Source organism: Carlito syrichta, unplaced genomic scaffold, assembly GCF_000164805.1.
Source record: "Carlito syrichta isolate Samal-C Ts95f unplaced genomic scaffold, Tarsius_syrichta-2.0.1 Scaffold126566, whole genome shotgun sequence".
NCBI classification, from domain to species: Eukaryota; Metazoa; Chordata; class Mammalia; order Primates; family Tarsiidae; genus Carlito; species Carlito syrichta.
In genome coordinates this window covers 57,370-69,060 of record NW_007070662.1, presented here as the reverse complement: position 1 = coordinate 69,060, position 11,691 = coordinate 57,370, and the positions used below count along the sequence as shown (strand labels likewise).

The 11,691-nt window shown below is 36.6% G+C and overlaps 1 protein-coding gene across 2 annotated transcripts in view; it reads left to right on the top strand.

The window, feature by feature from the left end:
* LOC103250145 (ryanodine receptor 2-like) overlaps positions 1–11,691 on the top strand; it is a 108,025-nt gene that overhangs the window by 79,983 nt on the left and 16,351 nt on the right. For both annotated transcript variants that reach the window (XM_021707877.1, XM_021707876.1), the window contains 4 exons: positions 1,481–1,614; positions 5,359–5,419; positions 8,522–8,668; positions 10,841–10,975. In XM_021707877.1, the coding sequence (XP_021563552.1) occupies positions 1,481–1,614; positions 5,359–5,419; positions 8,522–8,668; positions 10,841–10,975 (477 nt within the window). The remainder of the gene's footprint in view (positions 1–1,480; positions 1,615–5,358; positions 5,420–8,521; positions 8,669–10,840; positions 10,976–11,691) is intronic.

Genomic DNA, 11,691 nt, shown 5'->3' with positions numbered 1-11,691 from the left:
TTGTTTTTTTCTTTTCAGCACGTTTGAGTTCCTTGTAGATCCAAGATGTTAATCCTTTGTTAATTCATCCACTCTTATCTTTTACTTTCACCCTCTGTCTCCTCCTTTCTCCCTTTTTTTTCTCCTTTATGCCTTATCCTTTGCTTTTCTACTGTTTTTCCGTGTTGCCACCAATGATCTCTCCCTCCTGCTTCTCTTTCATTGCTTTCCTGTCCTTTGCATTTTCATCACTCATGGTACTCGCAAGGTATGTGAACTGTAGGCCCATAGGAACTGTATTCCGAGTTGGATGAACTGATCTCAAAGGGGAGCTAAGAGCCATGTCCAAGACTCGTCTAAAAATATGACAAACGGCAAAGCCTGACAATTGCAACAGGAGAAACGGGCAGGGAAGCTGAGGAAAGTTGTTAAGACATGATTCTAATGATGGACATGGAATTTATACTATAAAAGAATTAAAATAAGGATGGTAACAGGGTTGTAGATCTGTGTGTTGTTGAAGAATTGTTGGGATCAAGAGACGAAGGGGAGTGAGGTAGGACGATGAGAACTGTGGCCTGAGAGTGGAATGGTTGAAATCAGTATCATGGAGGGATGCCACCCTGTGATGCCTGGCCTAGTGGCACATAGAGGTCTAGGCAGAAGATCATTGGCTGGGGAATCAGGCATGGCCCAGACGCTTCCTGACCCCATTTCTTGCTAAGTTCAGCGGCCTTAGGCATGTTACATGAAGTTTTCATTGGCACAGTTCCTTTATCTACAGAATGGGATGCTCATAATATAAAAACTTACATAATGTGACAGTCACATGAAATAAAGTATAATTCCTGGCATAAAGTACGGATTTTGTCAAGGTTACTTTCATTCCATTCCCTTCCATTTCTTACTCTTTTACTTCAGCTGATTGACTCCCTTTTGTGTGTTCCTCTCTTGAATGAAAAGTCTTGTTCCTCAGATAGGTAGTATTTTATTTTATTTTTATTTTATTTGTTTAAATTTTATTTTAAAGATGTAAGGTCCAATTCAGGATTAGGTATACAAGTGGTCATCGTATAGGTAAAGTTGGGGCCTCCCTTTGATCCCCACTTTGCCTGGTTTGAGATCAGGTACCCCTACTCATATTATGTGCCCCCACTCCCCTGGCTGTTTCTGGCAACTGCCAATCCCTTTTTTATATTATTATGGTAAATGTTCAGGGTCCACTTATGAGTGAGGACATGTGGTACTCAGTTCTTTGTTTCTGTGATAGATCACTGAGTATTGTAGAGTCTCGTCTGGACTTCACAGCAACTTGAAGGTGTTATTTTAAATGCTGTGAATTTGTTTAGACTTTAGGCAGTGTGATCACAGAAGATGAACCATAAATTAGATTTTTAAGTGATCTCTAAAATATGGCAGATATATGGTAAGTATGAAAATAATTACACTTAGATGGTATTACTTAATTGTTGAAGCCACGAAATGTTTTTCTGACCCTAAGGTTATGGATAAATATGGGGAGTTCTATGGCCGAGACAGAATCAGTGAGTTACTTGGCATGGACAAAGCAGCTCTGGACTTCAGTGATGCCCGAGAAAAGAAGAAGCCGAAGAAAGACAGTTCCTTATCGGCAGTGTGAGTGCTGCTTCTGCCCTATCCTACAGGTTGAGGTTGGAAGGCAAAGACATTAATACATTTCTGAACTTGCTAGTGCATTGATTCCCTTTCCTTCCATGTCAGAGGAATAGACAGATGAGGAAAACAGAGCCTATATATAAAGTCCACTTTTACACTTAGGGGTATTTAAAGCCATGGGAAGATCAGATTCAGCTCTGAAGTTGCTCCCCCACCCCCTTTTTTTAAATATAATTTACACAGAGCACGAGAAAAGAAAGAATATTCATATTCTTGATTTAATTTGCCTTTTCTATTCTTAAATGCCCCTCAAGTCAAAGTAAAACAAAAGTGCAATATATGACTCTGTTTTCTTATGCTTGCTGTTTGAAATGAATTTTCATATGTTTTAGAAACGGGAACTATGTAGCTATTTTATTTAAAATGTTCAAAATTATTTTTATTATAATTATTGTTCTTTTTTAAAAAAATAGCAAAGACTTAGTATGTTAGAAATACTATCATATGATTACTTGGAAAATCTACTTCAAAATGAAGCACTCAATATAGTGTTTCACGGAAATATGTTATAACTAGAATGATATAAAATAATTGAATTAAATTACCTGAGATTGAATTTCATACACACACACATATATAGTGTGAGTTTACAGATTTTATACATAGATATACAGATATATATAGATCCAACTATACCTACTTAGCAATTATGATCAACTGAATTTCTAGAATAAAAGTAAAGCACATATATGCTTTAAAAAATTTAATTTCTCAAGACTGGACCTGGTGGCTCATGCCTGTAATTCCAGCACTTTGGGAGGCCAGAGCAGGAGGGTTGCTAGTGCCCAGGAGCTGGAGACCAGTCTGGGCAGCACAGCAAGATCGCATCTCTACAAAAAAATCAAAAGCATTAGGTGGGCATGGTGGCACATACCTGTAGTCCCAGCTGAAGTGGGAGGATCACCTGAGCCCAGGTGGTCAAGGATCTAGTGAGCCGTGAGCATGTCACTGCACTTCAGCCTGGGCAACAGAGTGAAACCCTGACTCAATAAACAAAAACAAAATGTACTTCCTTAATGTAGATACTTAGTGATTTTGAAAGAAATATAAGTTACTTTCCCTTAAAAATGTCAGCCTTTCTTATCTGTGTTTTTATGCTCTCAGTAAAGATGTAATAATTACTTCAAAAATGTAGATATTTATAATTCTGTGGAGCAGTATTTTGTTTTAGATAAATATATTAGCTAGTGTTAAAAAGCTATTTTGGGTGGGCTATCTCTTTGGTCGTATACTTTTTATCGATTTGAAAACTACTTGGGTCTTCAGAAATAATAGGAACTCAGTTGAAAAGTGGTTAGATAAGCAAAGATGAACTTAGATCCAGAATATTACTTGGGTGCTTAAGAAACCAAATGTGATTTTAAAGACTGTGTCACTGTACATAAGATGCAGTAAACACTGACAATCCCAACTAAAGCCCTTGTTAGAATATCATATAAAACAAGGTTTATGATATGAGTGATTCTGGGCTACCCATGTTTCAATGCAGAATTAAATCGTTTCACTGAATTATTTATTTTCCATGGTCATATTTGGGACTCTAGGGAAAAAGTCTTATGAAATAGAAGGAAAGTTTTAGACTGTTTTTTACCAAAAATAGTTATTAAATTGATGAAATTTTCTACTGTTTTACAATAAATGTTTGCAAGTTTGACCCCTAGCAAACTACCAAAAAATTAATGTGGTAGTTATTAACACCTTCAAATATAGATAATTAGAAGAATAAATATTTAGTAAATAATATACATTCCTAGGAAAAATATTGACATATTATCTCTTTACTAAAGCATTTAGAAAGGTCAGGTTTTAAAAGTTTATCTAGTTGCTATACACATGTTTAATGTGAACACTCAAATACAAAGATGATTCGTGAATTTATCGATCAGACACGTAAGGCTTGGTATGCACATGTTTAAATAGGTGGCTAGCTTTCTCCTGGGGTTCAAATAGCTACCAGCAGCCAGAAAGGCTGTGTGCTTATTCATTTGTGTCCTCAAGAAGGATAAAGGAGAGCTCTTGTCTCAAAACCATCCGGCAAAATGCCTCAGCTTCCAGTATAGCTTACCTTTGAATGGAGCCCTGCCCTGGGAAGGCCTTGCTCAGGTTAGCTTAGATCAGCCATGGCTCCTCCACAGGACTGTGATTGTCTCACCCAAAGAGCATGGCTACTACTTACTAATGAGAGAAGAGTATCCTGCCTTACAGAAAGGACATGCTGCTATATGATATTGGTAGCAAATTTGTCACCCCAACGTACAATTAGAGATGGAAAATAACTCGTCATAAGACTAATTTTTAAAATAAAGTAAGAAACTACCATGGAAAATCCAGAATCCTAATATTAACTTTTATTTTTTGGTTGCTTTCGTAGAAAATAATTTGTTCTCATGCAAACTTCCTCGTTGTTTATTTTTTCCCAGCTCTTCCTTTTTTTAAGAAAAATCATTCTTATATAGAAACCTATTGTAAATATTCACAGAACTTTTTAAAAGTTTGCTGAGGTAATAAAATTAATGATAGCTCACAGACTTGATTTCCTTAAAAAAAAAAATCCTGGGCTAAAATAAATGAAACCTTAACTTTTAGAGGAAAAAAAGCTCCTAAAAGTCAGCTTTGATTAGCAACTGCTTATCCTAACACTTATAATTTAAGACTAACCTAATTAAAAGAAACGATTAGAGAAGTAATCAAAGACTAAAATCAAAGACTAAAAAGTCTAGAGAGGCCTTTTAGAAAGTAATACTACCACTATATTATAGTCTACTATTTGATATCATATCAATTAACTGGTGTTAGAATACTGGAAAGGCTGACAAAGCTATCATTTCTATTCCACAAATCCATGACAAGTTCTGAAAAAAAAGGATATTTAACAAGTATGTTTTAATATATGTGTTTGTAATCTGCAAAGATCATGAATATTTATGCTAGGATTGACTCATTCAACATATATTTATGGAGAGCGATTCAATGTGTGAGATACTCTGCTTGGTGCTTGGAAGAACACAGACCAGTGAGAGAGGCATATATCACACTCATACAGTAACACCTACAACTACAGGACAAAGTGGGAAATGATCATCAAGGGAAGTGTCCACAAAACCCTATGGGAGCCAAGGGGAAGGGTCAGATTCCTGCCTGGAGGGAAAAGGAAATGGAGAAGGTGGGGTTTCTGAAAATAAGCACAAAAAAAGTGAAAGAGCCCTTTCATTTATAAAATAAGTATAGTTGTAAAATAAACTAACTTACACTAGTTCTTCTTAGTATTTGAGCCAAAAAAATTATTCTGTTGAAAAGCAATTACAAAGGTATAATGAAAGTTAATGGGGAAACTTTTGACGCACTCATCTTGGTTTATTTAATATAGTTTCCAGGACTAAATGTTATCTATAAAGTAAGTTTAACTGATATTGATTGTGGGAAAGGAACAGGTAAAAAAAGAAAGAACTATTCTTAAATAACATAAGACAAAGGTGGTGGTATTTCTTTTGTCTTGTTTTCCAAGATCCTGCAAGAAAGCATTACAAAACTCTAGAATACAGTGTCAGAGCCGGCACTCAGCTCTTCCCTCCTGAGGGGTCCCAGTTCGGTCCCATGGAAATTGAATGCCATCACACTCTCACAAGCCTATGGGTCTTGCATGAACATGCCTGTCTACACATTCTTCTTTTCTTGTCATTGCAGCCTCAACTCCATTGATGTGAAGTATCAGATGTGGAAACTAGGAGTTGTTTTCACTGACAACGTAAGCCTACTTCATGACCACAAAAGCAAATGTGATCTGGTTGGATGAGTCTGTGGGAGTTCTGCAGATGGAGGGATGGGTATTGAAGAAAATTATTCAATCACTAACTCATTTCATACAGACTATATCTGAGAATGACCCGTGGAAGGATAAGATTAATATTAGCCTATCTCTCATTCCATTTCTTTCAGTAGCTGAAAGATTAAAGCAAATATATTTACACAGGAAAGAAAGCATAATACAAATTCATGTGTATTTTTATTCAGGTTTTAATTGGGCAATTATTTACTTCAAAGTTTTATAGATGTTAAAAAGGAACTCCTGAATAAATCATGTTTTAATTGTGCTAAATTTAAATTTACCCCAAATTGAGTACATCAAATTGTTGATTTTTTTTCCTGGATTGATACTTCTTTTACCAAAGAGCCTTTGAAAACTAAACATAGGGCCATAACACATATCTGAATATGATGAAAAAAAAAAATCTATTAGTAAAAGCCACCAGCTGTCTCAAGATTTCACTCTTTAATTTTAGCACTGCCTTTTATGGTGAAAGTTCCATTCTTCTATTTAAAGGCCTGTGACAACCCCTAAGTTTCTTGCCTCTATCTCCACCCCTGCCTCACACAGCCACGGGCCCAGAACTCTGGGTATCTTAGAGAATCCTCCAAAGAGCTCAAAATCATTTCTTACAAGTATCTTTTTCAACTGTAAACTGGGAAGAAGCAACTCTCTGTATAAAGAGGGAGCAACCTCAGCTTGAACCCCTGGCCCCGGTACTTGCATGACCCACGTATCCCCAGATGTAGCCTGTTCATAACAGCTGACTTACTATGTAGTTTTCTTGTCCCCCAGAGTTTCTGGGCATGGATTCCAGGAGGAAGTCTAAAGAACGTCTTCAACGTCTTTCTAACACCTCATTGGGCTTTCTTCTACCTGCAGTTTTGTGGCTTCTGTTTGGCCAATTGCCCCTCAACACATATTCAGTCTTTTTTTTTTTTTGAGTTGGAGTCTCACTCTTTCGCCCAGCCTGGAGTACAGTGGCCGCTTCCGGCCACCGCAGCCTCGACCTGCTGGGCTCCCGCGATCCTTCCGCCTCAGCCTTCCAAGTAGCCAGAATTACAGGCATGAGCTACCACACCCGGCTGATTTTTTTTGATTTATTGTAAAGATGAGGTCTCGCTGCCCAGGTGGGTCTCGAACCTGCGGGCTCACTCACCTCAGCTTCCCAAAGGCGCGGGATTACAGACTGAGCCACTGAGCCCGGCTCGTATTCAGTCTTATAGTACAGTTTCTCTGAAGCACAGCAAGGGTCACCTGATGAAATATAAGGTTTACATTTTAGATGACTGAGAGCGAATAACTTTTAGCATAAGTATGTCCCAAATACTACATGGGCTATACTTATACTGGAAAGTATTTATTCTTGATCTCTCAATCAGATTTAACTGGGCAGCACATACAGACCCTCGGCTCAGCTTGTAGCTTCGACTCCTTACTCATTTTATGCCCACAGGTTTTCCTTTTCTCCACTGGGGACAGTTGTGCCCCCAGGTGACGACTGGCAATACCTGGAGACATTTTTGGTTGTCATGACAGAGGAGGGCAGGGTGGTGCTATTGGCATCTAGTGGATGCTGCCAGTCACCCTGCAATGCACAGGACAACCTCCACAACAAAGAATCATCTGATCCAAAATAGCAATAATGCCCATGTTGAGAAACCCTGGGCACTGTTGCTATTTTGGATCAGATGATTTTTTCTAGAATAAATAAGAACAGCTACCATTTTAAAGGAGAGAATAACACTTAACCTTTCAGAACAAACCAAATAAAAATAAAATACACGGCCAGGCTCTGTGACTCGGCCTGTAATCCCAGCACTTTAGGAGGTCGAGGCCAGTAATTGCCTGAGCCCGCGGGTTCGAGACCCACCCGGGCAACTTGGCGAGACCTCGTCTCTACAATCAATCAAAAATGAGCCAGGCGTGGTAGCGCGCGCCTGTAGTTCCAGCTACTCGGAAGGCCGAGGCGGAAGGATCGCCGGAGCCCAGCAGGTCGAGGCTGCGGTGGCCGGGAGCGGCCACTGCACTCCAGTCTGGGCGACAGGGTGAGACTCCAACTCAAATAAATAAATAAATAAAACACACAAAGAACAAATGGGTACAGCTAATTAGAATTACATAAACTTATGGCCTAAGAAGATGAAGTAAATGAAATGATTATAATAAAGTGAAATCGGAGTTATTTCAATTATAGCTGATTTTATTTTTTAATTAACAATAGCTATTATCACAGGGTACATAGTGATGTTTTGATACATATAAAGTATAGTGATTAGACCAGAGAAATTAGCATTTCTATCTTCTCAAATATGTATCATATCTTTCTGTTGGGAACATTCAATATCCTCCTTTTAACTACTTGAAACTGTACATTACAGTAAGTCCCCTACATATGAATGAGTTTTATTCTGAGAGCACATACATTAAGTCCAGTTTGTTCATAAGTCCAACAAAGTTAGCCTAGGTACCCAACTAACACAATCAGCTATTTGGTACTAGCTACATCACTGCTGCTTTCACCCTTACTTCTGGACATCCTGGGTCTGAAATAAAGATACTGTATTACTGTACTCTATACAGTACTATACAGTAAGTACACAAAAGCACAACCCCTTGTAGAGGATACATGCAAGCAACAACGTATGCCGGGCTAACTTCCATGATTGGACATGTGAGCACTCATTCGCATCTTTGAAAGTTCGCAACTTGAAGGTTCATATGTGGGGATTTACTGTGTATTGTTAACTGTAGTAATCCTGCAGTGGTATAGAACACTAAAATTTATTACACCTATACAACTGTAACTGTGTATTCTTTAACAAGTCTCTCCCTATACCTGGTTTCCTTCTACACTTCCCAGCCTTCAGGATCCTCTGCTCTGCTTTTCACTTCTATGAGATCAACTTTTTTTAGCTTCCACATATAAGTGAGAATACATGGTGTTTAACTTCCTGTTCCCAGTTTATTTCACTTAACATATGAGAGTAGTCATGCATTCTGTTTTCTGATATGTTTTCCTTCCTGTTTTGTCTTTAATAGTCCTTCCTATACCTAGCTTGGTATATGACTATGTCCGTTCTTGGACACTATAACAACTTTTTTTTTGCTGCCCATCTTCTTGACATTGCTATGGGATTCAAGACTTTAAGAACCATCTTGTCATCAGTAACTCACAATGGCAAACAGGTAACAGTTTATCTTTTTCTCCCCCTTGCAGAAACCAAAAAAAGCAACAAAGATAGCCAACAAAAATAAATGCAACCCTCAATCGGCAATGTACAGTTTCAAAGATTTTTTTCAAGGGGGGCTCTGCACCTTTTCTAAACCATGGGGATTATTAGTTTCAGTCTCCTAGACCTATGCTCAAGTCTTAACTTGACCTTGGATAAATTAATTAATGTTTCTAATTCTCAAAATCCTTATCCCATAAAATGAAAATAATAAAAGTACTTACCTTATTGGATTTTTGTGAAAATTAAATAAAAACAAAATTAAAGGCATTAATACAACCCCTGTCACGTACTAAGCACTCAGCAACTTAGTTATTATTTTGTTCCTAGTACAATATTTGCTTCATTTGTTATTACAAGAAACAAAAATATGTTACAGCATTCTGCTATAGTTGTATTAGGAGTAAAACGTGAGATGCTGCATTTTAATTTAATGTAATATTTTACAATTGGATATTCATGTACTGTTTTCTCTACTTCTAAATTGAACAAAAAGAATAATGTGTCTTACTTGACAAGGTCATACTGACTTGGAGGAAAACTGGTCGAGGTCCAGATAATCAACTTATGTTCTAATGGAACCCATTTGAAATGTTAAAATGTTCCATTATTATGAAACGTATTGCAGAAGCATGCATTTATTAATCCATTTGCTATTTTTCATGTGTCCACTGGGTGGTAATACATTCTATGTTAGTTACATGGATTAACAGAGCCTTCTTTTCCAGAGTCTTATATATGGCCCGGCACATGTTTAAACCAGTGCTGCTCCAAAAACTTTGAACTGTGTCCACAGTTAAATTCGCATTATCATGATTATTAGTTCTCTAATTTTCAGCATATGATTCATACATGCCACTTTAGGTTCTGACTATGACAAGCATGGTAAGTCATGGGCCAGTGACAAAAAGTCTACTGCTTATATCAGTTGTTGGTAAATTATGTTTGAGTTCCTAGAATATGTAAAGAACTGGAGATGCTGAATCTATTATGTATTTCTACATAAGAGGTCTGGCACTACTTTCAATTAATTTCTGAACTTTTGTGGGGATTCCTTTTTCTTTTTGAGGCATCAAAATTTCATGTGCAGAATTATATAAAGCTTAATAATTCTAACATGTAAACACAGATATTTCAGTGGCATTGTATTTCATTTATAGAAATGATTTAAACTCTCTATTTTCTCCAGATAAAGTGATTTTATAAAGAATCAACATATATAGTTACAGTCAACAAAATAAAGATGTGTTGTAATCAGAGAAAGTACACATGAAGATAGTACATGTTAATATGTTTAGAATTTCTCTTGTATAGCCAGAAATGTATTTTTACCAGCTTGGTGACAATCACATTTTTAGCATATATTTATTCTATCAAAACTATGTATCAGTAAAGTACAGTTTGGAATTTAAAAAGGGTTACGTGGAGCTGAATGAAGACCTTTCAAATTGAGACAGTTATGCATTGAGAAAACTAGCCTTCAAAATAGTGTTGGTCATTAGCTGGGGTGTTTTTCACTTTGATCACTGAGGACTCCTCAGTTTTATTTTTTTGACATTTATATTACAAATTATTAACAGTTGTGTGTGACAAGATTTCGGAAGCAATGCCAATTCTATTTAGTTTTAGGGTGGGATTTAAAATAAAAAAGAATTTATAATCACTCACTATTATAACAAAAATGAGATGGGTTTTATTAGGAATATGAATTGTTTACAGAAAATAGATCTCATAAAAAAGAAGTAATTAATTAATTAGTATCTACTACCAAATATTTAGATAATAGAAAAATGAACATTTAAGCTAATTATTAATACTATTAATTCAATTTGGATGTAAGACTAAATCATAATTTATTCATACTCTAGCACTTCTTAGCCAATTAAGTAGTCAAATTCTGCATAAAATAGTCTGACAGCTTGATAAAGAGAATGTGAAAATAAATTTTTCCACTGGGAGGCTAAGAAAGGTGAGAAGTAATGATGTTGATGTTATGTATCCTGTTAGCTTCTAGTCAGTAAATCCAGCTGTGTGCTCACCAGAGCACTCCTGTCCCACACAGATGTCAAATGTACCAGTCATATGTCCTGAATTTCTAATACCTGTTCAATGTCACATTGCTTTCCAGCTCGTATTAACTGTTGGCTTATTAGCTGTTGTCGTATACCTGTATACTGTGGTGGCATTCAATTTTTTTCGAAAATTCTACAATAAAAGTGAAGATGGTGATACACCAGACATGAAATGTGATGACATGCTAACAGTAAGTTCATAACCTTCGATCTCATATGAATGAAAAAGTTATCTTGCTTCTGCAATCTAAGTAATTGTGTATTTACTAGTAACAGTGCAGAATAGAACATAGTCTGCATAATAAAAGTTGGGTGGCTCTTTAAAGAAGCAGCAATATTCATTTTTAGTGGAACATAAGGACCACTTCTGTCAATTTTCCACATCTCCCGCACAGCCTGGTAATGAATAGAATTGTTGAGTAGCATAGTTAGACCCAGAAGGAGTAATGTCCTCACATTAGCCTGTTCATATATTCCAGGAGAGCAGCTAAAATTATTTCCTGGAGAATATTTTGAAGCCTTAGTTTTTTGTTTTTCTTAATGACTTTAACTGAAGTTACCAAAGTTCAAAAATATATCTCTTAATAGAGATATTAAGTTAGTGTTTGCTTTTGAGCTGAGTATCTTGGCTTAAATTTCCTCTTTGGCCTTGGTTTCCAAAATCAACGGAGTTAAAGCTTTGATATTGGTTTATATCACTGTTCTACAACCTACCTCTCTGATATTGGCAAGTCAGAAATTATTATACATGAGATCTTAATTTGGCAGGGGGAAAAATCTAGACAAAATATGTATTGCTAGTTTGAAAGAGAGAGGTCCTTCAAAGAGCTCGTCATCAAAATACTTACATAATTTTGGTCAGGGGCAGTGTAAGTAAAAGGACTGACATAATGATATAAAAATTACT